The sequence below is a fragment of the Pipistrellus hanaki genome, assembly GCF_964339955.1.
Source record: "Pipistrellus hanaki genome assembly, chromosome: 3".
NCBI lineage: Eukaryota > Metazoa > Chordata > Mammalia > Chiroptera > Vespertilionidae > Pipistrellus > Pipistrellus hanaki.
The window spans coordinates 1,211,442-1,238,899 of NC_140505.1; the positions used below are offsets into that span (position 1 = coordinate 1,211,442).

Consider the following 27,458-nt stretch of genomic DNA (forward strand, 5'->3'; position numbering starts at 1 on the left):
TCAGCACCTTTGTGCCCCCGGGCTTCTGGACGTGCGGGCATTCCCATGCCTTTAAGAAAGCCTTCTCGCTTTTAAACCTCCGTTTCTCTAAAACTGTCACAAAGGTCTAGGCGCATGTCTGAATTTCCGAGGACATCCTGTTTTGTAGCTTTATATTTCTAGACTTTTGAGCTCATAACAAGGAAGCTTCGCCTTCAGTTACTGCCCATTAAAGCACCTCTCGCGTGAGGTGAGCCACACGTGCGTGTGGAGGTGAGGCTTGTTTCGTGGTAGTGACGCGGGGTTAAAGCCGGGGCTCGGGAACGGCCCCGACACCCACCACCTCCCCGAGGGCTCCCGAGGGAGCTTTGTTCAAGGAGACGAAGCAGAGCGGGAGCCAGCTGTGTCACTAGAGCAGCAGTGGGTGACGCTGGCTACGAGCCCTGGAGTTCTGGCCCCAGTGTACCGCCCAGGGCTGGGCTTCAGCTCAGAGACGAGGCACGGCCCCCCAGGCCCACGTCCCAGGAAGCAGGCTGTCAGGGTCAGGATGTCCAGGGAGGAAGCAGTGGCGCTGGTGAAACCTGGGCACTGACACTGCCCAGAGCAGAGGGGCCGCCCTAGGGGGACAGGGAGGAGCTGGGCGCAGGCAGACCTGCCGCTGACCCAAGAGCAGCGTTTCCGGCCGTGCTGGCAATGCCGGGCCAGCCAGCGCCCACAGAGGGCTTCCTGTTTACACAAAGGAAACAGGTCACGGTCCCACCCAAACCACAGCCTTTCTTCTTCCTGCTCTTCATTTCTCCTTCCCCTTCCTGAGCACAAAGGGGCACAGGCCAATGTGCTGAGTGAGGGCTGGCATTATTGCTCCACATTGACTTTCTGGGCCAGAGAGATGTGGAGAGGGTGCCGCCCCCACGGCAGCAGCTGCCTCTTCCATACCGGGCTGGGTCAGAGGGCGAGATGATCAGGGACTTTCTGTTCCTCTGCAGCTGCGGGTGCACATTGCACATCCCTCCCGATGCCTGCAGATTCAGGTTGCCTGAGAGCCATTCACACCCACCAGGGTGCCATTCACACCACCCAAGGAACCATTCTCATACCCCAGGGTGCCATTCACTACCCAGGGTACCATTCACACACCCAGAGCTCCATTCACACCACTCAGCATGCCATTCACACTCCACAGAGCACCATTCACACTCCCCAGAACACCATTCACACCACCCAAGGTGCCATTCACACTATCCAGGACACCATTCACACACCCCAGAGCTCCATTCACACCACTCAGCATGCCATTCACACTCCACAGAGCACCATTCACACCACCCAAGGTGCTGTTCACACCACCCAAGATGCCATTCACACTCCACAGAGCACCATTCACACCACCCAGGGCACCATTGACACTACCCAGCATGCCATTCACACACCCCAGAGCTCCATTCACACCACTCAGCATGCCATTTACACTCCACAAAGCACCGTTCACACTACCCAAGGTGCCATTCACACACCCCAGAGCTCCATTCACACCACTCAGCATGCTATTAACTCTTCACAGAGCGCCATTCACACCACCCAGGGCACCATTCACACTCCCAAAGCCCCATCCTCACTGCCAGAGCGCCGCTCACATTAGGCACATGTGGAAGCACGCCTGTGTGCAGGCGGGGTGATAATTATTTAGAGACTGCCCTAAAGTATCACACAGGTGGGAAAATTAAACGAACTTCCGAGGCTTCTGTGCTAACATTTTCATAGCATAAAACTTGACCACGGAAACCGATCCTCGCCTTTCCATGAAGAAGCCTGTTATTGGGAAATAGGTCAAGGGAATTAGCCGTGGGTTTCATCGAGAGAGAGAGAATTGCGTGAGGCGCCCTGGCCATGCTGGCGTCGCCTCTGGACTTTCTGAAACGACGGCGGGTTTCCTTCTCCTCGCACCTGTTGTGTGTACGAATGCGCAGCCGCCTCTGAGCTGCCAGGCGGCCCTGCTCCCCGCGTCTCTCAGCCTCCTCTCACGCTCTCTCCAGTGGTCAACTGCTCGGACCCCGGCTCCGTGGACAACGCCGTCCGCCAGAGCGTCCCCGAGAGCCTCGTCTACGGCCGGACGGTCGTCTACCGCTGCAAGAAGGGCTTCTACCTGCTGGGCTCGTCCGCCTTGACCTGCACGGCCAGCGGCCTGTGGGACCGCGCCCTGCCCCAGTGCGTGGGTACGTGAGGGGGTGTGGGTTCCGGTGCCACAGCGTCCGGTGAGCACGTCAACAGCATGAACGTTACTGACTCTTTCTGTCCCGCAGTCAAATAGGTCTTGATTTTTCATTCTCTCTAAACCCAGTCCCTAGGCACAAGTCGCATTAATTACTAGGATGCCCTGGCCAATGGGCAGGAGGTCACGCACTACAGCTCAGGCTGGGCTGGGGACAGGGGGGACACTGGGTGCCCACTGCCTGTCCCCGGGGGAAGTGGATGCAGACATGAACCCCCTGGGCCTTGTCCTCCTCTCTGCTCACACTGCTCGGCTCCTGCTTCCCCCCAGCGGACGGGTACTGCCTGGCGGCCTCGACGCCATCGCCTCTCACTGCTCTCCGCGGAGACCCAGGGTCAGGGATACCGGCCGCGCGGTGGCACAGAGTGTCCGCTGGTGACCTGGCTGTGGCCAGAGGGCAGTAACTCCAGGGACTGACTCGGGTCTCGTGAGCATCGCTGGTCCAGTCAGCACAATAGAACAGGAGTCCCATGGACAGTCCCTTCCCCTGACCCCCGGGAGGTTTAAATCGGGGGGAGCCCACTGCCCTGAAGAAGGGGAATGCCAACAAAGTGGTAGACTCCCCGCTCGAGTCTCCGTTAACACGGGGGCCACTTTCCCTCAGCCCAGTGGTCGGCAAACTCATCAGTCCCCAAAGCCAAACATCAACGATCGCAATTTCTTCTGAGAGCCACATTTTTTAAACCTAAACTTCTTCCAACGCCACTTCTTCAACATAGACTTGTCAAAGGCCATGGTATTTTGTGCAAGAGCCACAGTCAAGGGGCCAAAGAGCCGCATGTGGCTCGCGAGCCAGTTTGCTGACCACGGCCTTAGACCTCCTGGGTGAACAGGAGCGCTGGGTCTCCTCGACACAGCTCCAGTGTGACCCCCTTTTCCTGAACCAGCTGATGGTCCCTGAGCTGAGTGAGTCACTGGTGAGAACGCAGTCTGAACTGTCGGGAACGGCGGCTCTCCGGGGGTTTATAAGTGAGTCAGAGAGTGCCCTGCCTTCTCCGTGCTCGTCCGGAGAAGGTGCAGGAGACAGCGGGAGGCAGCAGGTGCGTTAGGAGCCGCATCGGGTGACACGGCCACGGAGGGCCTCTTACCACCTGGACGGGCACATTCCCTGCGCGTCCAGAAGGGGCTGGGGCTGGGGTTTCCCTGCTAGTCAGCGTCCCACGCAACCCCTTCCTAACCATGGGGAAACACGCCCCAAACTCCCACTGTGGCCACAGGGTCGGTTTCAGAGAGAGAGAGAGAGAGAGAGAGCGTGTCCCCATGTTACACCCTCAGCCAGCACACCGCGTTCTCCGCCTGCCCGCCTGGGGTGGTCAGAGGGCCTCCTTTTTCCCTTTCCTCCCGAGCAGCCCTGTGAGCCCCACGGCTCCGGAGGCCCCTGTGTGTCCAGCGATGCCTGTGGCCCCGCAGCTGAGGAGCCAGTTCTCCCGGCCCTGGGCCTCGGGGAGCCTTGGAGCCCCCGGGTGAGGGGCGAGGCCGCAGAGGCGCCTCCTCCTTCCCGGGCTCCGGCAGCAAGTCTTGCCGGCCTGTTTCCTGGATCCCTTTCCTCCTGTTCACCGGGAGCCGGTCCTGTAGCCCATGTCCCCGATTCCGGTCAGATTGTCTTCGATTCAGGACCCTCTCTAGGTCCAACCGTGCTCTCCAGCCCAAGGCCATGGTGTCCGCCGACCGCAGCCAGGGTCCATCGGGCCCACGTGGCCGGCTGCCTGATGCCTCATGGCCTCCTCCCCACCCACCCCGCCTCCTGCTGGGCGTCCGGTGGGGCTGCCCATGGCCCCAGGCGGTCCCTCCGTGGCCGTAGATGTCTTCGCAGGATGTGCCCAGCGAGCTGATGGCAGGCAGCAGGCCATGTGCCCGCAGTGCGCCCCGTGGGGAACTGGATGGACAGCGAGAGAGAAATCCTCTTATTCCATCTTACTCCGGCATCCGGAGTACGGCTTTCTGAGGGAGAATTAGTGAATCATGACGGGCCTGATCTGGTGTAATTTTAGAAAGTGAATGGGAATCACCTACATTGTTTTACAGAGTAACTTGGAGAACAAATCAATCGGTAACTTATTATTATTACTTCACTTAACGATGCTATTTTATTGTTATTTTTGTTGTTGTTAATCCTCACCCGAGGATATTTTTCCCACTGCTTTTCAGAGAGAGCGGGGGGGAGGGGAGGAGGGGAAATTGGTGAGAGAAACATGGATGTGGAAGGGACACATTGACAGGTTGCCCCCTCACACCTGCCCCGACCCCAGGTACAGGCCCTCGACGGGGAATCGAACCCGAGACCCAGTACTCTAACCACTGGGCCTCTGGCCAGGGCCGACTTACACCTGTAGACCCTCCCACGCCAAGGGCAGGGGCTGGTGCCTTCCCGGACACCAGAGATGGGGGAGCACATTTGAGGTCTTTCCTGCGGGCAGCCTGCTGGTGTGGGAGCAGTGAAGGGCCGAGGGGACACGTGACCCGGAGGGACTTCCCCTCTGAAAACCTACGTGTACACGTCCCCGTCACACAAAGCGGCCCGCTCTGAGACCTTCACAGCCTCCTGACAGCCGCTCCCGGGGTCCCTCACGTCCGGCCTGGGAGGGAGCTGGGGGCTGTCACACTGGCCTGGGAGGGGACCGGCCTGGGAGGGGAACTGGGGTCCCTCACATCCGATCTGGGAGGGAGCTGGGGGCCGTCACATCGGCCTGGGAGGGAGCTGGGGTCCCTCACGTCGGCCTGGGAGGGAGTGATGCAGGCGCTGGGTGTTCCGCGGGCAGGGACGGGCGGGCTGTGCCCTCACTTTATGCGTGTTCCGCAGCCATATCCTGCGGGCACCCGGGCGTGCCCGCCAACGCTGTCCTCACGGGGGACGTGTTCACGTTTGGGGCCACAGTCCGCTACTCCTGCCAGGGGGCCCGCAGCCTGGTGGGCGACCACAGCCGCGTGTGCCAGGAGGACGGCCACTGGGGCGGGGCGCTGCCCCACTGCACAGGTGAGCCCCGGGCCGCATCCGGGCAGGCGCGGCTGCTCCACAAGGGGGTCAGCGCGTGTCCGGCCAACGGCGCCTTCACCTGCACCAGCCCCATCCCCTTCCCGTCTCCGCCAGCACTTCCTGCCGGTCTGTCCCTGCGCCCAGGGCCCCGCTCTTCTGTCCCGGCCGCCCGGCCGCTGGCTTCGGCCCATGCGCCCGAGTCCTCCCCGTCCCCTGCCTCTCTGATGGACCGTCACATCGCTCTTCCCCCCAAAACAATCATCTTCATTCTCCCATGCATGTTCCCTAAATGAATAAAACGCAGGAATCAGCAACCCTAGACTCAGTTCGAAGATCCGATCTCACAGGTGCCTGAGCTCCGCATGCCCACTGCACACAGCCCACAGCCCACGTCCTGCGCACCCACCCTGCCCTCCCCCACGGAGCCCACACCCTCCCCAATGTGACCCTCCCCAATGTGACCCTCCCCAATGTGACCCTCCCCAATGTGACCCTCCCCAATGTGACCCTCCCCCGGATGCCCACGGCCACCGGGACCATGTCCAGGTGTAGTGTTAGGTGCCCAAGAACAGTGTATTCATTTTCTAATTTATTGTTGTTGACATCAGAGAGGAAGGGAGAGGGAGAAGGAGAGAGAAACATCAGTGATGAGAGAGAATCAGTAATCAGCTGTCTCACCCGACGTGGGGGATCCAGCCCACAGCCAGGGTCTGTGTCCCGACTGGGAACCAAACTCTGACTTCCTGGTTCAGAGGTCGGTGCTCAGCCCCTGAGCCACGCCGGCCGGGCCCTAGCAGTGCAGTAAGGGCCCCGGGTCTGTGCTGTGAAGAAGCCCCCTGAGCCGCCGGAGCGCCTGTAACCGTGCCCGGTTCAGTCCTCTCGGCTCCGGTCCCGTCCCCTCACATCTCACCGCCCTGTGGCCCGTGTGTCTGTCTCCACAGGAAACCACCCGGGGTTCTGCGGGGACCCGGGGACCCCCGCCCACGGGGCGCGGCTGGGCGAGGAGTTCAAGGCCAAGAGCCTGCTGCGCTTCTCCTGCGAGGTGGGCTACGTGCTGCGCGGCTCCCCCGAGCGCACCTGCCTGCCCAACGGCTCCTGGTCCGGGCGGCAGCCGGCGTGCGAAGGTGAGGGACACCCCCTCTCTGTGCGTGAACATCATGCACCGGGCCTCTAGTCCTATATAATAAAAGCCAGATATGCAAATTGACTGAACAACAGAACAACTGGCAGAACAACCGGTTGCTATGATGCACACTGACCACCAGGAGGCAGATGCTCAATGCAGGAGCTGCCCCCAGCCCACAGGCCCCAGGCCAGCCAAGGTGCCAGTGGGGGCCTCCTGATCACCCCACTGGTTGCCCTGCAGAGGGAGGTGACCAGCAGTGGCTGTGTAAGGCAGGGCCAGGAAGCAGATGGCACCAGTCTGGCCAAGCCAGGTCCCAGTGAGCGTCTCCTGATTGCCCTGATGGTTGCCCTGCAGATTGGCCCTGATTGCCAGCCAGACCTAGGGACCCTACTTCTGCCCGAGCTTCCTGCTCCAGGCCTCTAGCCTTTTACTAATGACCTAATCCATCGCTCCGAAGCACGCTGGTCGCCCCACTCACTGCCTCGGGCTGTCACTCTGTGTCTGCAGCTGTGTCCTGTGGGAACCCCGGCACGCCCACCCACGGCATGATCGTCAGCAGCGACGGCATCCTGTTCTCCAGCTCCGTGGTCTATGCCTGCTGGGAGGGATACCGCACTTCAGGGCTCACCACCAGGCACTGCACCGCCAATGGCACCTGGACCGGCACCGCTCCCGACTGCACAAGTCAGTACCTGGCCCTCAAGGTCAACCCAAGGGCAGGGTCGTGATATGGACTTGACCGGGAGCAATGAGTTTATGTTTTCAAGTGCTGTGCTGTGGTTTTAATACAGAGAGGAAAAAGACTCATGTAGGTCTGATGCTTTGACTTTCTCTATTTGGTACTTTTAGATTCTTTCCTTTCTTATTTATATGGTTGAAACTGTGTTAAAGGGCCAGCTAGACTGGACATTGTCCAACTGAGCCCACAAAATGTCAAGGTCTGTTCTCTCTGTGGACCAGTGAGTCCGTAGGAAGGAGGAAGGAGTCGGGTCCTCTTATCAAAGACAGCTCTCTCCTTGGCTTTGTGGTGAAGTCACACTCCTGCCTGGTCAGGGTCAGGGTCAGGGTTATGATAAGGGTTAGAGTTAGGTTTAAGGTAAGGGGTAGGGTAACAGGCTTAGGGTCAAGGTGAGGGTTATGGTTTAGCATTAGGATTTGGGTAAGGGTTAGGGTAAGGGTTAGGGTCAGGGTCAGGGTTAGGGTTAAGGTTGTGGTTTAGAATTAGGATTAGAGTAAGGGTTAAGGTTAGGGCTAGGGCTAGAGCTAGGATTAGGCTTAGGCTAAGGGTTAGGGTTAGGTTTAGAGTTAGGGTTAGGGTTTGGGTTAGGGTTAGGGTTAGGGTCAGGCTTTGGGTTAGGGTTAAGGTTAGGATTAGGGTTAGGGCTAGGGTTAGGTTTAGACTTAAGGTAAGGCTTAGGATTAGGGTTAAGGTTAGGGTAAGGGTTAGGGTTAAGGTTAGGGTTTGGGTTAAGGTTAGGGTTTGGGTTAGGGCTAGGGCTAGAGCTAGGGTTAGGCTTAGGCTTAGGATAAGAGTTAGGGTTAGTTTTAGAGTTAGGGTAAGGGTTTGGGTTAGGGCTAGGGTAGGGTTATGGTTAGGCTAGGGTTATGGTTAGGGTTAGGGTTTGGATTAGGATTAGGGAGCCACAGTATGGCACAGGTTCAGTACAACCCGCCACCGAGGGGATAGAAATCAGTGCTTCTAAACATGTTTGTGGGATGGCCAGAGGACACCCCGGCTGGGCCCCCTGTGGAGGGGTCACTGTGAGTGGGTCTGAGTGAGGGGCTGCCCGGAGCCGGTTCTAATGACTCCCGTGATGATTTCCGTTTCTCCGCTTCTGCTCCGTTCACACGTCCCAGTCATCAGCTGCGGCGATCCGGGCACTCCCGCCAACGGCCTCCGGTTCGGCTCCGACTTCACCTTCAACCAGACCGTGAGCTACCAGTGCGGGCCCGGCCACGTGCTGGAGCCGGCCGCGGGGGCCGCCCTCCGCTGCCTGGCCAGCGGCGCCTGGAGCCCCGGCCGGCCCGTCTGCAGAGGTGCGCCCGGGCGGGGTTCAGTCTCACACGGGAGATGTAGTTTGCGGAATTGTGGTTACTCCATCTTGCATGAACGCAGTCCTCCATGCACTGCGAATGCAAGTGCATTTGTAAATGGCAAACCACGTGATTTTCCTATTTCCTTTTTTCCCTTTTTTTTTTTTTTTAAATGATTGGGAAAAGTTTGATACTAAGATGTATACATCCTGCTGTTAGAAAACCACAGCAGCAAATGGCTGGTGCAGTCCCTGAGCCTGCCCCATGGGGACAGAGTGGTGCTGACCCCCTGGGAGATTTCCAGTCTGAGGCGCTTGTGGTTATTTCTCCCCACTCCTAAAGCCCGGGAGGAGTTCAGAGTAGCCTACTTCCTCAAAAAGTTAAACACAGAACTGCCATTGACCCGTGACCCCACCTCTGGGGATGTATCCACGCCAACCCGAACACCATCAGAGAGAGCGGGTGCACCGTGTGCTCAGCGCAGTTCCCAGAGCTGAGATCTGGAAACGGCCGAGTGCCGTCCGCGGACGAGGGGGTGGAGGAGCTGTGGGACCTCCACACTGTGGAGCACTCTGCCAGCGGGCCACTCGGGTGGCACTGCCCTCCTCCCCCTGGTCTCCCTCAGCATCCCGGTGTCCAACCTGCGGGGCCTGTGCACCTCCTATCACGCCCTCCGGAGCCCAGCCCTCACCTCAGGTTCTAGGGCAAATCTGCTGGAAAGATGGACAGACGGGTAGGAGCTTGAGTGGCCAGATGGGGGCCCCTTTTCAATGGCGGGGTGTGCGCCTGTGATTGTGGGGGTGACTATCTGCCTCCTCCCGGAGGCAGCCAGGGCATGAACTCCTAGGAAAGCACAAGTGAGGAGGGCAGGGGAGGGAGGAGGGGAAGGGTAGGTGAGGGAGGGAGGGAGGGAGGGAGGGAGGGCAGGTGAAGGAGGGAGGGCAGGTAAAGGAGGGAGGGCAGATGAGGGAGGGAAGGTGAGGGAGGGAAGGTGGGGGGGGCAGGTGAAGGAGGGAGGGCAGATGAAGGAGGAAGGGCAGGGGAGGGGAGGAAGGAGGGAAGGCAGGGGGGAGGGCAGGTGAGTCTCCTGCTGCTGACTGTCAATGCCCGCCCTGTCTCGGGTGAGAATCCGGAAGCAGCTGGGTCTCGGGCAGGATGGGCCCCCTCCCCGTGCATCTTGGCCTGAGAGCTGCAGAGAGAAGGTGCCAGGCTCCATCGGCACCGGGGCTGGGAGCGGTGCCTGTGCTGGGCGCCCAGTAATCCCCAGGCAGAGACGGTGCCCGGCACCGGCTGCTGTGTCACAGAACGGAACCACGCAAACACCTGCTGTTTAATTATTCAGAACGTGGGTCAGTCTATGTCCTTTAGAAATTATGTACTATCTTTATTTTTAATTTACTTTTAATACGTTTGTATTGATTTCAGAGAGGAAGGGAGAGGGAGAGAGAGAGAAAGAAACATCCATGAGGAGAGAGAATCACTGATCGGCTGCCTCCTGCACGCCCCCCACTGGGGATGGAGCCCTCAGCCTGGGCATGTGCCCTAACCAGAAACTGAACTGTGACCTTCTGGGTCATAGGTCAGTGCTCAACCACTGAGCCACACCGGCTGAGAGATTATACACTCTCTTTACATGAAGAGAGCAGAGCAGGCCGCAGGAGAGCCCTGCCAGTGCCGCATGTACGTTCACAGGCTGTGCGCAGCCCCAGGCCCTCACCCGATCAGACAGTCCGCGGGACGGATGGGACAGTGTGCTCCTTCCTTCCGTCCTTGGCCCGTGTGCACGGCACACGTCCCTCCGGTCCCTCTCCTGAGAGCGCTGGCCTCGCTGTCCTCCTCGGTCTGCATTCACGAAGAGAGACGAGGGAGAGGCTGTATGGACTGGACCCCCGTGCTCCTCAGTCATTCTTCTCTTAAAACACGGACACCTGCTATAGGCGTCCCCTGAAGGGCGTGTCACATGCTGCGTGGGCCACGCGGGGTGCGGCGGGTGAGGCTGGTGTCTGACCCGTGTCCTCTCCCCGGCAGCCGTCCTGTGCAGCCCGCCGCCCCCCGTCCCGCACGGGGAAGTGGAGGGCAGTGACTTCCGCTGGGGCGCCAGCGTCAGCTACCGCTGCGCCCCCGGCTACCAGCTGTCGCAGCCCGCCATCCTGTCCTGCGAGGGCCCGGGCGTGTGGAAGGGGGAGACGCCGCAGTGCCTGCGTGAGTCCCCCACAACCTCCTCCACAGGCCCCTTCGCACCCTCAGGGGAGGGCTGAGCACCGGGGTGACCATGGAGAGCAGCCACGTGTCCCTGATGACCGGGCTGGGAGGCGCATGTCCAAGAGGAGCCGCCACTGCCCAAGGCGCGTTCTGCCCTTTATTTACTTTTAAAAATACATCTGTATCGATTTCCTAGAGCACTGGTCGGCAAACTGCGGCTTGAGAGCCACAGGCGGCTCTTTGGCCCCTTAAGTGTGGCTCTTTCACAAAATGCCACGGCCTGGGCGAGTCTATGTTGAAGAAGTGGCCTTAGAAGAAGTTTAAGTTTAAAAAATGGGGCTCTCCGAAGAAATTCCAGTCGTTGTCTTGTTGCTATTTGGCCCTGCGGACTAATGAGTTTGCCGACCACTGGGCTAGGGGAGGGAAGAGGGAGAGATGGAAACATCCATGATGAGAGAGCCTCCTGCACATCCCCCACTGCGGGTGGAGCCCACAACCCGGGCCTGTGCCCTGACCAGGAATCAAACCATGGCCTCCTGGTTCATGGGTTGGTGCTCACTGCTGAGCCACGCCAGCTGGGCGGATTCTGTCCTTTACGCCTCTTACTGACCTCATGGCTGTACCGAAGGTGGAGCAGAGCGGGGTGTGGGCCACAGGGCACCTGGCCTGGGCACCTCCGCGCTGACCCTGTGCTGTTCCCGCCAGCCGTGTTCTGTGGGGACCCGGGCACCCCCGCGGAGGGCCGGCTCAGCGGCAAGAGCTTCACCTACAAGTCCGAGGTCTCCTTCCAGTGCCGGCCGCCCTTTGTCCTGGTGGGGTCTGCCCGGAGGACCTGCCAGGCGGACGGCGCCTGGAGCGGCGTGCAGCCCGCCTGCATCGGTAAGGACCGCCACGCCTCTGGCCTCCGGGGGGGAGGGCCTGTGGGGTACCACCCAGGCATTCGGGAGGGCAGCATCTCCCGGATGGTGCCCTTGATGCCCTGGGTAGATACCCACAGTGTAAGTGGCGCCTCCGTTAAGTCATGGCAGTGAATTCAGAGGCCCAGTGTGTGCAGTGCCCTTAGCCCCCAGGCTCCTGCCACCCCCACTCCTGGCCACCGCCTGTCTGTCTGTCTGTCTCCCCAGAGTCCCCATGGAACCCCAATGTCTGTCTGTCTCCCCATGGAACCCCAACGCCTGTCTGTCTCCCCAGAGTCCCCGTGGAACCCCAACGCCTGTCTGTCTCCCCAGAGTCCCCATAGAACCCAATGCTTGTCTCCCACTGATTCCCCGGGGAACCCGCTGGGCTGTGAGCAATGACAGCCAGGGTCACGTGGGCACTCAGGTCCTGGTGACCTCGGGATGGGGTGAAACTTGCCACAGGAGAGACTTCCTACGTGTCCCCAGTCCTGGTCCGTAGAGTCACACACACACCCCCGCACGGGAAGGCTCGGGAGAGGTGGCTTTGTCCGTGTGAGCAGCGCGGACACCAGCCCCTGACCGGAAGCGAAGGCTGGGCCCTCCTCCCTGTGGGCAGACTCAGTGCCCAGGCCCCGTGCTCGCTGGACGGTGGCTCTGTCCACTGACACGGGCTTCTCCCCAGGACGTGCCCTCTGAAAGCGTGTGTTTTTAAGTTTCCCACGAGCAGCCGGAGGGAATCACGGCGAAGAGCATCCCTGCCTCCTGACGGCCCAGGGCCACGTCGGAAAGGGCCGTTGTGTCTGCCGTGGGCTTCCGTTCTGTGGCATCAGACATGTCCTCCGTTTTGAGGGAAATGGGTTTACGTAAACAGACTGACGTCACGGAGGCCCTGGGAGCTGGCCATCAGCTGGACCCTTAAACCCAGGTCGCCCGGTGGGTGGGAAGATGGAGGATTATTAACCGCCGGCTGGGAGGCCAGAGAGACCTCGCCGGCGGAAGGAGAGGGGCTGGGCGGGAGGACCGGAGCGGATGGAGCGCTGGAGGCCCTTCTGCACACAGCGCCTGAGCCGGAGGCGGAGTACCATCCTCCTCATTCCCGCTTACACGCACAGCAGCGCCTGTCTGACGGCGCTGGCCTTGGTGACGGAAGGGCCGCCCGTCCATCCCGGGCCCGTGGTCAGTGTGTGATGGTCCGTTTCAGATCCTGCTCACAACGCTTGCCCGGACCCGGGGACCCCGCACTTCGGGATACAGAACAGCTCCCGGGGATACGAGGTGAGGCTTTCTGTCCACGTCAGTGTTCTGTCAGGCTCATGTGTCCGTGTGCCACGTCTGACCCAGCCACGTTAGCCCAAACGGAACTCACGCAGGCAGGAGTCCTCGGCGTTTCCGCTGGAACACGAGGTGGCCTGAGCGCATTCCCCCGGGACCGGCTGCTGGGGCCCTGTCACACCTGTGCTCCCCGTGCTGTGCTCCCCAGGACCGGCTGCTGGGCCTGTCACACCCGTGCTCCCCGTGCTGTGCTCCCCGGGACCGGCTGCTGGTCCCTGTCACACCCGTTCTCCCAGTGCTGTGCTCCCCCGGGACCGGCTGCTGGGCCCTGTCACACCCGTGCTCCCAGTGCTGTGCTCCCCCCGGGACCGGCTGCTGGGCCTGTCACACCCGTGCTCCCAGTGCTGTGCTCCCCCCGGACCGGCTGCTGGGCCTGTCACACCCGTGCTCCCAGTGCTGTGCTTCCCGGGACCGGCTGCTGGCCCCTGTCACACCCATGCTCCCCGTGCTGTGCTCCCCCGGGACCGGCTGCTGGGCCTGTCACACCCGTGCTCCCCGTGCTGTGCTCCCCCCGGGACCGGCTGCTGGGCCTGTCACACCCGTGCTCCCCGTGCTGTGCTCCCCCCGGACCAGCTGCTGGGCCTGTCACACCCGTGCTCCCCGTGCTGTGCTCCCCCGGGACCGGCTGCTGGGCCCTGTCACACCCGTGCTCCTGGTGCTGTGCTCCCCCGGGGACTGGCTGCTGGTCCCTGTCATACCCGGGCTGCCGCACTTGGTGCTGCGGCGTGGCCCTCGGTGAGCGCCTGAGCCTGTGGTCTCCCCGCAGGTGGGCAGCCCGTGCTCCCAGGGGTCTGTGCTGTGGCGTGGCCCTCGGTGAGCACCTGAGCCTGTGGTCTCCCCGCAGGTGGGCAGCCCGTGCTCCCAGGGGTAGGTGCTGCGGCGTGGCCCTCGGCGAGCGCCTGAGCCTGTGGTCTCCCCGCAGGTGGGCAGCCCGTGCTCCCAGGGGTCTGTGCTGCGGCGTGGCCCTCGGTGAGCGCCTGAGCCTGTGGTCTCCCCACAGGTGGGCAGCCTGTGCTCCCAGGGGTCTGTGCTGCGGCGTGGCCCTCGGTGAGCGCCTGAGCCTGTGGTCTCCCCGCAGGTGGGCAGCACCGTGTTCTTCCGGTGCCGGAAGGGCTACCATGTGCAGGGCTCCACCACGCGCACCTGCCTGGCCAACCTGACGTGGAGCGGGATCCAGACCGAGTGCATCCGTGAGTGGGCCCCGCGGGGGTGCTCAGCCGAGGCCGGGAGGGCCGGCTTAGGGAGGCAGTGCGGGCGGCCGTGTCTGTTGGTTTCAGTGTCTTTAACGCCCCGCACGGGGCTTTCTCCGAGTCTGACTCGCTGGGACCGGGGCGGCAGTGTCTCCTGGGGTGTGGAGGAAACGCAGATCCACAGCTCTGGCTGAGCCCCGCCGGGTCAGGATCCCGGGGCGCAGTGGCTGACCGGGCCCCCAGGGGTTCCCCGGGCACCTGAGCTCTGAGGGCCGCCTCCCCTCACCCCAGTGGACAGCGGGGCGGGGAGTCACAGGGGCGGGCAGGCCTGGGGGCCACACTGTGGCTGCCAGCAGGGTTCCTTCCCATGGCCCAGGGGCAAGCTGCCTGAGGGGATATGCCCCATAATGACAGAACTGCTTAAAATGCGCTTTTTAAATGTGTGTGTGTGTGTGTGTGTGTGTGTGTGTGTATACATATCTATGCTAATAAAAGGGAAATATGCTAATTAGACCAGGAGACCTGCTGGACAGAGCCATGAAGGCAGGGCTGAGGCAGAGGCAGTTAGAGGCGATCAGGCCAGGAGGGAAGGGTAGTTGGGGGTGATCAGGTCAGTGGGGAGGGGGCCAGTTGGGGGCGAGCAGGCTGGCAGTGGGGGGCAGTTGGGGGCAGTCAGGCCACCAGTAGGTAGGGGCCAGTTGGGAGCAAGTAGGCTGGCGGGGTTGTGGGGAGAGCAGATGGGGGTGAGCAGGCCGGCAGGCAGATGTTAGGGGTGATTAGGAAGGCAGGCAAGTGAGTGGCTAGGAGCCAGCGGTCCCAGATTGGGAGAGGGATGTCTGACTGCTGGTTTAGGCCCGACACCTGTGGGATCAGACCTAAACGAGTAGTTGAACATTCCCTGAGGGGCCCCAGATTGGAGAGGGTGCAGGCTGCTGGGCTGAGGGGCATCCCCCCTTGCACAAATTTCATGCACCGGGCCACTAGTGTGCATATATATATGGTCAGACACTTAGCATATTAGGCATATATATATATATATATATATGCTAAGTATCTGACCTTTCGACAAGTAGCTATGACACGCACTCACCACCAGGAGGCTGATTCTCTGACTGGTAGATTAGCTTGCTGCTGGGATCTGGCTGATTGAGACTGAGTGAGACGGGCCAGACACGCCCTAGAGCCCTCCTGCGGTCCCTCCCAAGCTAGATCATGCACCAGTGGGGTCCCTCAGCCTGGTCTGAGCCCTCTCGCAATCTGGGACCCCTTGTATTATTGTATTATTGGTCATTAATTATCATGTTCTTTTCATACAGATGTCAGAGAGCTGGTTTCAGCCTGATCCCTGCAGCTGCAGGCCAAGCCAAGGGACCCCTCTGGTGCACAAATCTGTGCACCAGGCCTCTAATATATATATTATTTATTTCAAAGAGGAAAGGAGATGTAGAAGCATCAATAATGAGAGAGAATCATTGATTGGCTGCCTCCTGCAAGACACCCTACTGGGAATGGAGCCTGCAACCCGGGCATATGTCCTGACTAGGAATCTAACCCTGACCTCCTGGTTCCTGGGTCAATGCTCAGCTACTGAGCCACAGTGGCTGGGGCAAAATTATTTTTTTATTGAACTAAGTAGTAAATTTGCTAGTTGCCTTCAGACAAAAATCATAGGCATGTCTAAACTCCTGTCCATCTGTTTGTGCTTCGTTCACAGCACTGGTCTTCTAAGGAAATCCAGCATATTCTTTATATTATATTAATGGTAACCCATCGCGATCAGTATATTTCAGAGCTTTGGTTTCTAGTCCAAGTTCCTACACATAAGCAGTCACACATGCATTTGTAGAAGGAAGATACCCGTGTACGTATGGCAGTTGGCAAATGTAGGCTTACGGTTGTCTGTATGAAAAGAACATGATAATTAATGACCAATAATACAAAAGAAAGCTGTGTATTCGTGCTCACTGGAAGCCTACTTTACGTGGAGAGACGGAGAAAAGGAGACAGAGCAGAGAGAGAGGCAGGGGCGGAGGGGCAGAAGGAGGCGGGGGGGCAGGCGGAGTGGGTGCTGTGTGGGTGGGTGCTGTGTTCGGTGTTCATTGTGAAGTGCCTCTGTAGCCATCCCCAGGTGGGCGCCCTGTCCTTCACTTCTTTAGACACACGTTACCTTCCTCACGAGCCAGGTCCCCGCGCCCTAACGGAGCCAATCCCCTTTCAGCTCACGCCTGCCGCCAGCCGGAGACGCCGGCCCACGCGGACGTGCGCGCCATCGAGCTCCCCGCCTTCGGCTACACCCTGGTCTACACCTGCCACCCGGGCTTCTTCCTGGCCGGCGGCTCGGAGCACCGGACCTGCAAGGCCGACCTGAAGTGGACGGGGAAGTCGCCTGTCTGTAAAAGTACGTGGGCGAGGAGGCGGCTGACAGGCCTCCGGGAGAGCGGGCGCACCTGCCCTCAGGCCGGCGTCCGGTCCGGTGTGAGCTCACGGGCAGCCCCGCCCTCCGTGCTCCTGTGTGGCCCCGTGGGGACGTGCGGGCAGGAAGTGTGTGAGGCCGTGGGGGCGGAGGCTGAGGACAGATGCAAATCACACGTTCACCCGACGAGAAAGGCTGTTTGGTTGAAGAAAAGCAGTGCGAGCTAAAAGAAAGAAACACATATATTTGGAAAATTGCATTTTTAATGAAAAGGGACAAAGGTCACCAAGTACTCGGTGCATATTAAACCAGGGCCTGTGAGTATGAGACCATGAACTGTTTGGTGGTGGGATATAAGTTTATGGGCTCTGGACACTGGTTCTACCTGTGGAATTGCAAAAGCTATTAGCATGGAAACGATGCATTAATTGCACACCAATTTGCATATTTTCAAATGAGGGCCATAATTCTGGGTCAGACTTGATGAGAGCTGACCTTCCGGGTTCCCCCACCTTAGATTCTGTGCACGATGAGGACCAAACACCATCAATAAAGGTTCGGGGTGCACAAAGCCCCCGTTCCGGTTCCTCCCGGGAGCTTGTGATTCTGTGCGGAGTCCTCAGGCACCTTCCCTCGCCTTTCTCCGTCAGAAATAGAAGCAGACAGACTTTTAAAGGTGGTGATTTGTAGTTTGATACAAAACTAGAAAACCTAGGAGAGCTTGAGTAAATCTAACCTGACAGACCAAGGTAAACGGTTTGGTGGCATTTAATGCCCACGGGCAGGTCACCGGGCGGGGAGGCTTGGCGTCCAGGGAAGTCACGGCATCTCAGCTGTTCTGTTCCCCTTCGGGCTGGGGCCGGCGTGTCCCAGGCGGGAGTCAGACATGGACCAACCACCCTCCTTTGCAAGGCTCTCTCTTATAGCACAAGAAACCCAAACACACGTGTTAGAAACACACATGTTAGGCCCGCCCGGTTTCCCGCAGGACTTGCTGCAGGGAGCACAGGGGTTGCCATGGATACGGAGGAGATGAGCCGACCGTGTACACGCAAGAAATCTGGAGCAAGAAAGCTGCTTCAGTTTGACATTTTTCAAACTTATTCCCCAACCACCGCCTCGGAAATGACCGTCTGTCTCTTTGCTTGTAGGTAAAGGAGTGGGAGAAGTTAATGACACAGTTACTAAAACGCCAGGTTTGTATCCCAGACCAGTCGCAGGTCCCGTCTCGCGGCGAGCTCTCCCGGCACTCCGCCCGGCGGGGCGCTGGTGACGGTTTCCGAAGCCACAAGCCCACCCCCAAGTTCACGATTCGGTTCTTGCCAACACCAGGGCCACGCCAGTTCCTCTCGCTGTCACAGCCGTGGTCGGGGTAACCAGACGCACGGTTTCCTGCGAAGGTGCCCCGGGCATTCCGTGGGCAGACAGGGACACGCCTTTGGCACTCGCTGTGGTATAATGGAGAGCCTTCTAAAGAGGGTGGCCAGCCTGCCCCCCACGGGCGGGGAGGGAGCGAGGCACGGGGCCCGCGGGCTCGGGGAGGGGGGCGCTGTTCACAAGTGTAGCTCCGTGTTCTCCCACACGCCTCCGGAATCCAGGCGTCCTCGGCCTCCTACGCTCTGAGCCAGCGCGTTGTGCTGTGTGCGGGGCCCGCCTAAGGCACACACGGCCCATCAGAGACACCCGTGCAGGTGCCCTGGGCAGGCGTCCCTCCCTCCCCTCAGCCCCTCTGCCCTCTGTACCGGGGGAAGATTTAAACGGGCGGTGTGCCCCGTGGTCGTGTACGTCAAGCTTTTACACAGAACAGATCCTCTTGGAGACGATCTAGGCCCGTGGTAGGCAAACTGCGGCTCCAGAGCCACAGGCGGCTCTTTGGCCCCTTGAGTGTGGCTCTTCCACAAAACACCACGGCCTGGGCCAGTCTATTTTGAAGAAGTGGCGTTAGAAGAAGTTTAAGTTTAAAAAAAATGAGGCTCTCCAAAGAAATGTCAATCGTTGTCCTGTTGACATTTGGCTCTGCGGACTAAGGAGTTTGCCGGCCACTATCCTAGGGTCATAGGGCGCTTCCCCGGCATTTCCTTCCTGGGCTTGGGCCCTGACCTTAGACCTGATTCCTCCACGGGGCCTCCGGGGCCAGTGCGTCAGGCCAGGGCTGTGTCACACACGCCCTCCTCGGACGAGGCAGAGGTCCCACCAGGATGAAGGAATGCCCTCGTGTACACACTGAGATGTAAAAACGACTTTAAGAAAACCTGGGCCGTTCTATCCCGATGTTATTTCCAAACCCAGCGCCGAAGTCCAGGCTCTTCGGCAGCGGCCCTGCGCGGAGGACGGCTGTGGTTGTCAGTGTCTGGCTTGTTTCTGGTTGGAGAGGCTGAAATATCAGCTTCCTTTTTATGGGGGGGAGAGGGGGTGCATGCCTGCTCATGGCCGCCCTCACCTCGCTCCCCCGGGCGGAGGGAGTGCGCAGGCACGGGGGTCTCCATGGAGGCGACCCGTCTCCACGCCTCCATGTTGCTGCGTTAGTCACGGCCTCAGCGTCAGGTGACAGGACCCGCAACGCCCACCGCCCCGCATGGCCGACGGTCACACCTGGAGACAGGCCGCGCTCAGCCCTGCCCCCCGTGCCCTGCTCCTGGGCTCCGTCTCCACCTCCAAGGCCAGTTTCTCAAAGGGCTGCCATCAGACAGCCACTCCGAGGTGTGTCTCATCAGGGAGAGAGAGCATCGTGGTATCACCTTGTTAATTCTTAAATGTTTTTATGGGTGTCAGAGAGGAGAGGGAGAGAGACAGAAACATCCAGGATGAGAGAGAACCATGGATCGGCTGCCTCCTGCACGCCCCTCACTGGGGATCAAACCCACAACCCGGGCAAGTGCCCTGACCAGGAATCGAACCGTGACCTCCTGGTTCCTAGGTCGACCATGACCTTCCTGGTTGGAAATGCGGAACTATCAGCATCAAACCGTGACCTTCCCGTCCCTCAGCCACGGAGCCTCACAGGCCGGGCTTGCTGTCATGTCACAGGCTGTTGATGTGAACACAGGAGACGCAGGCGTGTGGCCGTGCACTGGGTCAGGGACTGCGGCTGCCGAGGAGGAGGCAGCGATCGGTCCCTGCTCAGTGCCGCCTCCGCCTGCACCTGTTTCACTCCTCAGGAGGTGAAGGCGGGGGTCGGTCTGCTAGGGACGTGGCCGTGACTCCCTCATCCTGCTCGGGCCCCTGTGCTGCGGGCCGGGTCTGAGGGCGGCCTGTCCGGGAGGCGGGAACGGCGAGGGGACAGCGAGTGAGGCGGCCCAGGGCTCTGTCTCCGTGTCCTCGGTGTGCACAGCCCTGAGCCAGGGACGGGTACACCTGGGCCCCGGCCGGGTAAGGCCCGCAGAATCCTGTGGCCTGGCCGAGCCCAGCAGCAGAGCGAGGTAATTACACGTTTGGCCACACAGAGCAGCTCACGCGGAGGGGAGGGTTTGTGTGGCCCACGAAGGAGCTGTGAGTGTCCGAGTGGCCCTTGCAGACGGAGGTCTGCCCTGCGCTGCGTGGACGGTGCGTCCTGAGGGTCCACTCGCCGAGGGTCTCGGTAATGACTCAGCGTGGGCCCCTCCGGGCAGGAAGCCGGGGACGGGGCGGGATCCGGCCCAGCTTGCGGCAGCTGCCCTGGGGAAGGCGGGGCGTCTGACCTTGTGAGAGCGGCGGTGTTTCGTACACGTTTGCTGGCAGGAATGTGGAAAAGTGGTTTAATTTTCATAATAGTGGGGAAAAGAGAATGTTTCAATAATCATTGCCAGTTCTCCTGACCGAGGTGAATTTTAAAGTTTTAAAAGACATTTGCCTTTTTTTCTGAATTATGTGTGTGTGTGTGTGTGTGTGTGTGTGTATATACACATATAGATACATGCCGTATAAATAGATACACACATATATAGATAAATAGATGTATAGATTTATAGATTTATAGATATATAGATAAATAGATATATAGATTTATAGGTAAATAGATATATAGATTTATAGATAGATACATTTATAGATAGGTATATTTATATAGAGAGAGAGATAAATAGTATATAGATTTATGGATAAATAGATATATACATATATAGGTAGATAGATATATTTACAGATATATAGATAAATAGATATATGGATTTATAAATAAATATATAGGTAAATAGATATATAGATTATAGATAGATATGTTTATAGATATATAGTTATATAGATTTATAAATAGATTTATAGATTTATGGATAGATATATAGATACAGATATGTGACACCATTGGGTCTAACTTCTTACCCGTGGTGGGATGTCCTCACACAGGGAAGAGAGGAGGGAGAGGGGAGGGAGGAGAGCGGTGGCTCCGTGTGTAGATAAAGACCTCAGGAAGCAGAGCCGGGTCCTCCCTAAGGGGTCTGGGCCCGAGCTGGGCTGTGAGACCCCTCGGGCTGTGAGGGCAGGAGACCTGACCCCTGTCACCATCAGCCCTCTGAGCCCCTGCCCTTCAGCGTGGAGCTGGATGCTTTAAAACGTCAGCCGTGATTCCTGGGGCAGCTTAGCACTCTTCCTATTAAGCCCGATGAGCTCTAACCACTGAGCTTCCTCGACACACCCTCCACCTCCCCCAAAGTGGCAGGCACGGGCTGGCTGCTCCCAGCGCGCACACCCCCCTCCCCGCCCCCGTGCACTTGGGTCTTACCCTGAGCGCAAAGACCCTGCCCTCGGGCGGGCCTGGGGGTCGCCACCTGCACACGCGGCCTGCTCAGCTGTCACCCGGTCCGCGGCTCCACGCGGCTCACCCCGTGTCTCGCCCTCAGTCCCCTCGGACGTGTTCTCCGTGGGCTCCGTGTGGCGGGGGCACTACGAGCACCTGGGGCAGAGGCAGCCGGCCACGCTGACGGTGGACAGCTTCAACGCCTCCCGCAGCCGCGTCAACGCCACCTTCGCCGCCGCCTCGCAGGTGGAGCTGCGGCTGACAGGTAGGCCCCGAGGTGAAGGACAGACAGACCCCACAACACAGTGCTGGCTCCGGGGGCCTCGGCTCAGCTCGGGGACCTGAGGGGAGCGGAGGGGTCACACACCAGTCCGGCCGGCGTGGCCGTGGCTGAGCATCAACCCATGACCCAGGAGGTGAGGGTTCCACTCCCGGTCGGGGCACAGGCCCAGGCTGTGGGTGCCGTCCCCAGTTGGGGTGTGCGGGAGGCAGCCGGTCCTTGCTTCTCTCATCATGGATGTTTCTCTCTGTCCCTTCCTTCCTCTCTGAGATCAATAACAACTCCTTTTAAAATAACAATCACAGTTTCCTTTCTCTGGCTTGTCACCGCCGAACCCCATCCCCCCCCCACCCCCCCCCGCCCCGGGCGCCGGCCTGAGCCCCTGGCCCGCGCGGGCGCCCTGAGACAGCCCTGTGCTCTCCCCAGGCGTCTACAAGAAGGAGGAGGCCCACCTCCTGCTCAGGGCCTTCCAGGCGAAGGGGCCTGCGGACCTGTTTGTCAGCAAGTCTGACGGCGACCCCTGGGGCCTGGACGGCTACGTGAGTGTCCCTGGGATGGGGGTGGGGTGCCGGGTCTCTGTGATGGCTGGGGAAGGGGGGCGGGGGGCGGGTTCTGAGTGTCACTGACTGCAGAGGCGTGGCGGCTGGGGACACGTCTGGGGAGCCGTGAGGGGGGGGTCAGTGCTGAAAACCAGCCCCGCTCGCTTTGGGTTCAAAAGTAATGGAATTGAAGGCACTTGACCAGAACCACCGGGCGGCCTCGGCCCTCACTTCCCGCTGGAGGGCACCATCCCCATGGAGACGCAGAGGGCGCAGGCCAGGCCCTGCTCACGGCCCCGCTCGCCCCGTGTGGCCGCCACGCTCTCCGAGGCCTTCGGTGGCCGTGCAGAACGTTCTAGCAACCGGTTCCAGACCAGCAGGGGCCGCCGCCTCTCTGCACGTGAGCCATGGCGCTCCGTCCCCGTCGGCTCAGGCACAGGCGCACCCGCCCCGCAACCCCGGGCCGTGCGTGGCAGGAGGCGGGCGTCCCGGCCGTGGGCTCGGCGGGCCCAGGGTCTGTGCCCTCGGGGAGGTGTGGGACGAGGAGGAGGGCGGCCCACAGTGAGCAGCGGTGTGGGCTGGAGTCACAGCGGGTCCGAGGGGGAGCGGAAAGTTCCACCTGAGGAATCGGCAGTGGCGTCCGGCCTGTGACCCCCGAGCCGGAGAACGGCTGTTCGGGGAGGGGTCTCAGTGCCCTGCCTGTTCCTTCCCGTCCGCCCCCAGGTCTCCTCGGGGCTCGAAAGAGGAGGGTTCACCTTCCAAGGTGACGTGCGCGGGGAAGACTTCGGCAAGTTCAAGCTCGAGAGGCAAGGTGAGCGGCCGGCCTCCCGGGGCGGGGGTGGGGGCTGGGGGTGGGGGCGGACACGTTGGCCTGCATGGGGTTTCGCTGAGAAACGATGGAACGGCCAGGCCTCCGGAGGGACAGAACAGGATGGGGCCACGAGCAGGTGTGAGACGAGGGAGGGAAGCAAACGCACAGCCCAGCGGTCCTCCACCTTCCTGAGGCCGGGACCTTTAACACAGCCCGCTCCTCCTGTGGGGGTGACCCCCAACCACAGCTATTGTCGTGGCTGCTTCATGACTGTAACTCCGCTCCTGTTACGAATGGTAATGTAAGTGTCTGTGTTTGCCGATGGTCTTAGGCGACCCTCCGACACAGTCACGACCCACAGGCTGAGAATTGCTAGCATGAGGACGTGTCCCTAAAATGCATCCCGCGTGTGTGAGCGTGAGCGTGTCCCTCTCTCCTCAGACGCCCTGAGCTCCGACCAGGACGCCGCGCACCGCCCCCCGGGCACCAGCAGTGGCTCCGTGGCGGCCGCCATCCTGGTCCCGTTCTTCGCGCTCATCCTGTCAGGGTTCGCGTTTTACCTCTACAAACACAGGTGAGCCACGCGCCTCTGTGTGCCGGGCGATCGTCCCCGCTCACACGCACGTGCGTGTGCTGTCGCGAGCCGTGTGCTCCGGCATCGGGAACGCTCACTGTCTGTTCTGGAAGCCAGGCCCGCTCACCTCTCCCTCTCCTCCCTCAGGACGAGACCGAAAGCTCAGTACAACGGCTACGCCGGCCACGAGAGCAGCAACGGGCAGGCCTCCTTCGAGAACCCCATGTACGACACGCACCTGAAGCCCACGGAGGCCAAGGCCGTGCGCTTCGACACGACACTGAACACGGTGTGCACCGTGGTATAGCCCCGCGCGGGCCTGGACCATAGCCATACCTCGGACGGGCAAGCCTGATGGTGCCGTGGCCTCCCCGGCTTGGCCGCAGCCACCCTCCACCTCCCCTCCCGATCCAGCAGCGGGCTGTCCACGGAGCGTGCAGGAGTCCACGGAGCGTGCAGGAGTCCACGGAGCGTGCAGGTGTCCACGGAGCACACGGTTGTCCATGGAGCGTGCAGCTGTCCACGGAGCATGCAGGAGTCCATGGAGCGTGCAGGAGTCCACGGAGCGTGCAGGAGTCCACGGAGCGTGCAGGTGTCCACGGAGCGTGCAGGTGTCCACGGAGCACACGGCTGTCCACGGAGTGTGCAGGTGTCCACGGAACACACAGCTGTCCACAGAGTGTGCAGGCTGTCCCTGGAGCATGCAGGTTTCCACGGAGCACTCGGCTGTCCATGGAGCGTGCAGGTGTCATGCAGCTGTCCACAGACCGTGCAGGTGTCCATGGAGCACACAGCTGTCCACAGAGTGTGCAGGAGTCCACAGAGGGTGCAGGTGTCTACGGAGCGTGCAGCTGTTCACAGAGCATGTAGGTGTCCACAGAGCGTGCAAGAGTCCACAGAGCGTGCAGCTGTCCACGGAGCACACAGCTGTCCATGGAGCGTGCAGCTGTCCACGTCGCACGCAGGTGTCCACAGAACAAACAGCTGTCCACGGAGCGTGCAGGTGTCCACAGAGTGTGCGGGCTGTCCCTGGAGCGTGCGAGTTTCCACGGAGCATGTTGGTATCCACAGAGCGTGCAGGTGTCTACAGATCATGTGAGTGTCCACAGAGCATGGAGAGTCTTCTGAGCACCGGCCACCTGTCCCTTCATCCTGACAGCGGAGTCCCTTGTCCAGCTTTGCCTGCCGCCCCCTGCACTCACTGCCTCCGACGCCCATGTCCATGAGGCGGGAGCCATCCACCCGCCTGGGCCCCGGACACAGCCTCCGGGCGGCGGCACCACACGTGGGGACTTGGCAAAACAGCTCTGACGGAGACACTTCCCGGCGCTGCACATGCCTGCACACGCCTGCACACGCCCCGCCGTCCTTCCGGCCTCCCGCCGCCGGGCCCAGCTGCTCCGTGTCCCCGGGCCGTCCTCAGACCTCCCGTTGGCCGTCCTGTCGCAGAATGTTGGATGCACAATTTTTGCACTAGTGTGTGATGGATGGCTGAGGTTCTGATGAAAACACACTGTTCACAGGGTCTGTACACCCCTTGTACATACGCACCCTCATCTCGAAGCTGCCATCGCCCTCGGGTGAGCGGGTGTGAGCGCGAAGGGGAGCCCCAGCCGGGCACAGGCGCCGGGACGCGGGGGAGGGAGGCGGTGCTGCTGCCAGAGCCGCAGCCGCGGGGTCTGAGCACACGAGGCTTCTGTTCCCCACGCGTTCCCCCCCATCGCCGCCCAGGCGTGTCCACAGCGGGGCGGCACGCTGTGCGCCGGAGCGCGTGCCCAGGCGTGTCCACAGCGGGGCGGCACACTGTGCGCCGGAGCGCGTGCCCAGGCGTGTCCACAGCGGGGCGGCACGCTGTCCGCCGGAGCGCGTGCCCAGGCGTGTCCACAGCGGGGCGGCACGCTGTCCGCCGGAGCGCGTGCCCAGGCGTGTCCACAGCGGGGCGGCACGCTGTGCGCCGGAGCGCGTGCCCAGGCGTGTCCACAGCGGGGCGGCACGCTGTCCGCCGGAGCGCGTGCCCAGGCGTGTCCACAGCGGGGCGGCACGCTGTGCGCCGGAGCGCGTGCCCAGGCGTGTCCACAGCGGGGCGGCACGCTGTCCGCCGGAGCGCGTGCCCAGGCGTGTCCACAGCGGGGCGGCACGCTGTGCGCCCGAGCGCGTGCCCAGGCGTGTCCACAGCGGGGCGGCACGCTGTGCGCCGGAGCGCGTGCCCAGGCGTGTCCACAGCGGGGCGGCACGCTGTCCGCCGGAGCGCGTGCCCAGGCGTGTCCACAGCGGGGCGGCACGCTGTCCGCCGGAGCGCGTGCCCAGGCGTGTCCACAGCGGGGCGGCACGCTGTGCGCCCGAGCGCGTGCGAGCAGTCCTCTATCTCGGCGGCTCGCAGGGCGTGGCTGGGGCTCCGGGACCGTCTCCCCGCACTGCGGTCCTGTGGTGTGCCCCGCCATGGTGCAGTGAGGACAGGACGCCCCTGTGCAGGCAGAGGGCCCAGAGCTGACCCCGCCCCCACGGTGCCGTCCCCGCTCAGCGTGTCTTCCGCTCCCGCTGTCCGGGGGAGGCGTCCGGGTTCCGCTCCCGCTGTCCGGGGGAGGCCTCAGGGCTGCCGGGTGTGAGCTCAGTCGTGGTAACGGACAGGCGCTGGCAGGAAGGAAGGAAGGAAGGAAGGAAGGAAGGAAGGAAGGAAGGAAGGAAGGAAGGAAGGAAGGAAGGAAGGAAGGAAGGAAGGAAGGAAGGAAGGAAGGAAGGAAGGAAGGAAGGAAGGAAGGAAGGAAGGAAGGAAGGAAGGAAGGAAGGAAGGAAGGAAGGAAGGAAGGAAGGAAGGAAGGAAGGAAGGAAGGAAGGAAGGAAGGAAGGAAGGAAGGAAGGAAGGAAGGAAGGAAGGAAGGAAGGAAGGAAGGAAGGAAGGAAGGAAGGAAGGAAGGAAGGAAGGAAGGAAGGAAGGAAGGAAGGAAGGAAGGAAGGAAGGAAGGAAGGAAGGAAGGAAGGAAGGAAGGAAGGAAGGAAGGAAGGAAGGGGACCCCGGGTGGGCACAGCCAGAACGAGGGCCTGGCGGTGCGGCCGTGAGCGCGGACACCACCGGCCTCCAGGAAAGCCATGTCCTCTCCGCGTACCCAGGGGCACCCGCTCCGCAGAGGGAGTCCTGTTCCTCATTGCGCTCTGACGGCCCTTCCACACGTGGCCGGCGTCCCTCTGCCGGCCTCGGGGCGGGCGGCACAGCGGCCTCCCCGGGGGCAGCACAGCCGCCTCCTTCCGTCCGGCCCGTCGGTGTGTCCGCTGCCGGGGAAAGGCAGGGCCGCGCCCAACAGGAAGGCAAACACAGTCCCCGGCGGGCTCACAGGACGACCCCCGTTCCCAGGCGCCTCCCGAGCCGAGCGCGTGCCCGTCTGTCCCCCGGGCGCGCCCTCCGGCTCCGTGGCCCCCGCAGCCCCCGCTGTCCTGCTGAATCTCCCCGTCTCTCTGCCACCGACTGCAGGTGGAGCTCGGCCCCGCACCCCGGAGCTCACACCCCTTCCCCCTCAGGCCCGAGGTCGGCCAGGCCAGGCCCTGGCACGCGGGGTGTGCGGGCACAGGGTCCCTCCACAGCTTAGGTGTACATATCACACGCACACACATGTATACATGCCTACGTGAGTCATTCAAACCAGGAGCAGGTGCCCGGCCTCAGAGCCCGAACGTGCGTCTGTCCCCCCATTTCTGCCCTCAGGACACAGGCCAGGTGCCCCCAACCCCAACGTCAGACGAGGCGTCACCCCCGGGAGGGGGTCTGGAGCCTGCTCCGCGGACAGGGTCACTCCCGGAGCGGGCTCTCCTCGGAACGTGCTAGAAGGCGGCCCCAGCCCGCGGGGACCTGCAGGGCGCCCACGCTCACACCGGTTCCGTGCTTCAGGCGCTTCCACGCTGCTGCTTGGCCCACACCTGCCTTTCCTCAGGCTAGCTGCAATAATTCCTCTCCTGCGAAGGCCCGCGCGCCACGGAGCTCCGACCGCGGGGCCGGAGGAGCCGCTGCGAGCAGCCGTCACCGCCCGTCCGACATCTCACATGCTGCTGACATGCGTTAGGTGCAAAAGACCTTTTTGTACAGAGATCTATTTTTTATGAAGAATTTGTAAAATTATTAAATATGCTGTAATT

The 27,458-nt window shown here is 61.2% G+C and overlaps 1 protein-coding gene across 35 annotated transcripts in view; it reads left to right on the forward strand.

Annotated features, from left to right (window-relative positions):
• CSMD1 (CUB and Sushi multiple domains 1) overlaps positions 1-25,113 on the forward strand; it is a 574,681-nt gene extending 549,568 nt beyond the window's left edge. For 3 of the 35 annotated variants that reach the window (XR_014794568.1, XR_014794578.1, XR_014794557.1), the window contains 17 exons: positions 2,013-2,192; positions 5,049-5,222; positions 6,164-6,346; positions 6,856-7,032; positions 8,206-8,385; positions 10,411-10,584; positions 11,290-11,463; positions 12,685-12,758; positions 13,894-14,005; positions 16,224-16,403; positions 17,570-17,614; positions 21,233-21,394; positions 21,836-21,948; positions 22,672-22,759; positions 23,201-23,333; positions 23,481-23,944; positions 24,041-24,339. Coding sequence is in view for 3 of the 35 variants with exons in the window: in XM_084878313.1 (XP_084734439.1) it covers positions 2,013-2,192; positions 5,049-5,222; positions 6,164-6,346; positions 6,856-7,032; positions 8,206-8,385; positions 10,411-10,584; positions 11,290-11,463; positions 12,685-12,758; positions 13,894-14,005; positions 16,224-16,403; positions 17,570-17,614; positions 21,233-21,394; positions 21,836-21,948; positions 22,672-22,759; positions 23,201-23,333; positions 23,481-23,640 (2,309 nt within the window). In the remaining 32 variants the exon portion in view is untranslated. Of the gene's footprint in view, positions 1-2,012; positions 2,193-5,048; positions 5,223-6,163; positions 6,347-6,855; positions 7,033-8,205; positions 8,386-10,410; positions 10,585-11,289; positions 11,464-12,684; positions 12,759-13,893; positions 14,025-16,208; positions 16,404-17,569; positions 17,615-21,232; positions 21,395-21,835; positions 21,949-22,671; positions 22,760-23,200; positions 23,334-23,480; positions 24,019-24,040 lie in introns of those variants that run through there. The other 32 variants (XR_014794550.1, XR_014794551.1, XR_014794558.1 and 29 more) reach the window with 32 other exon arrangements.
• Positions 25,114-27,458: the final 2,345 nt, after the last annotated feature.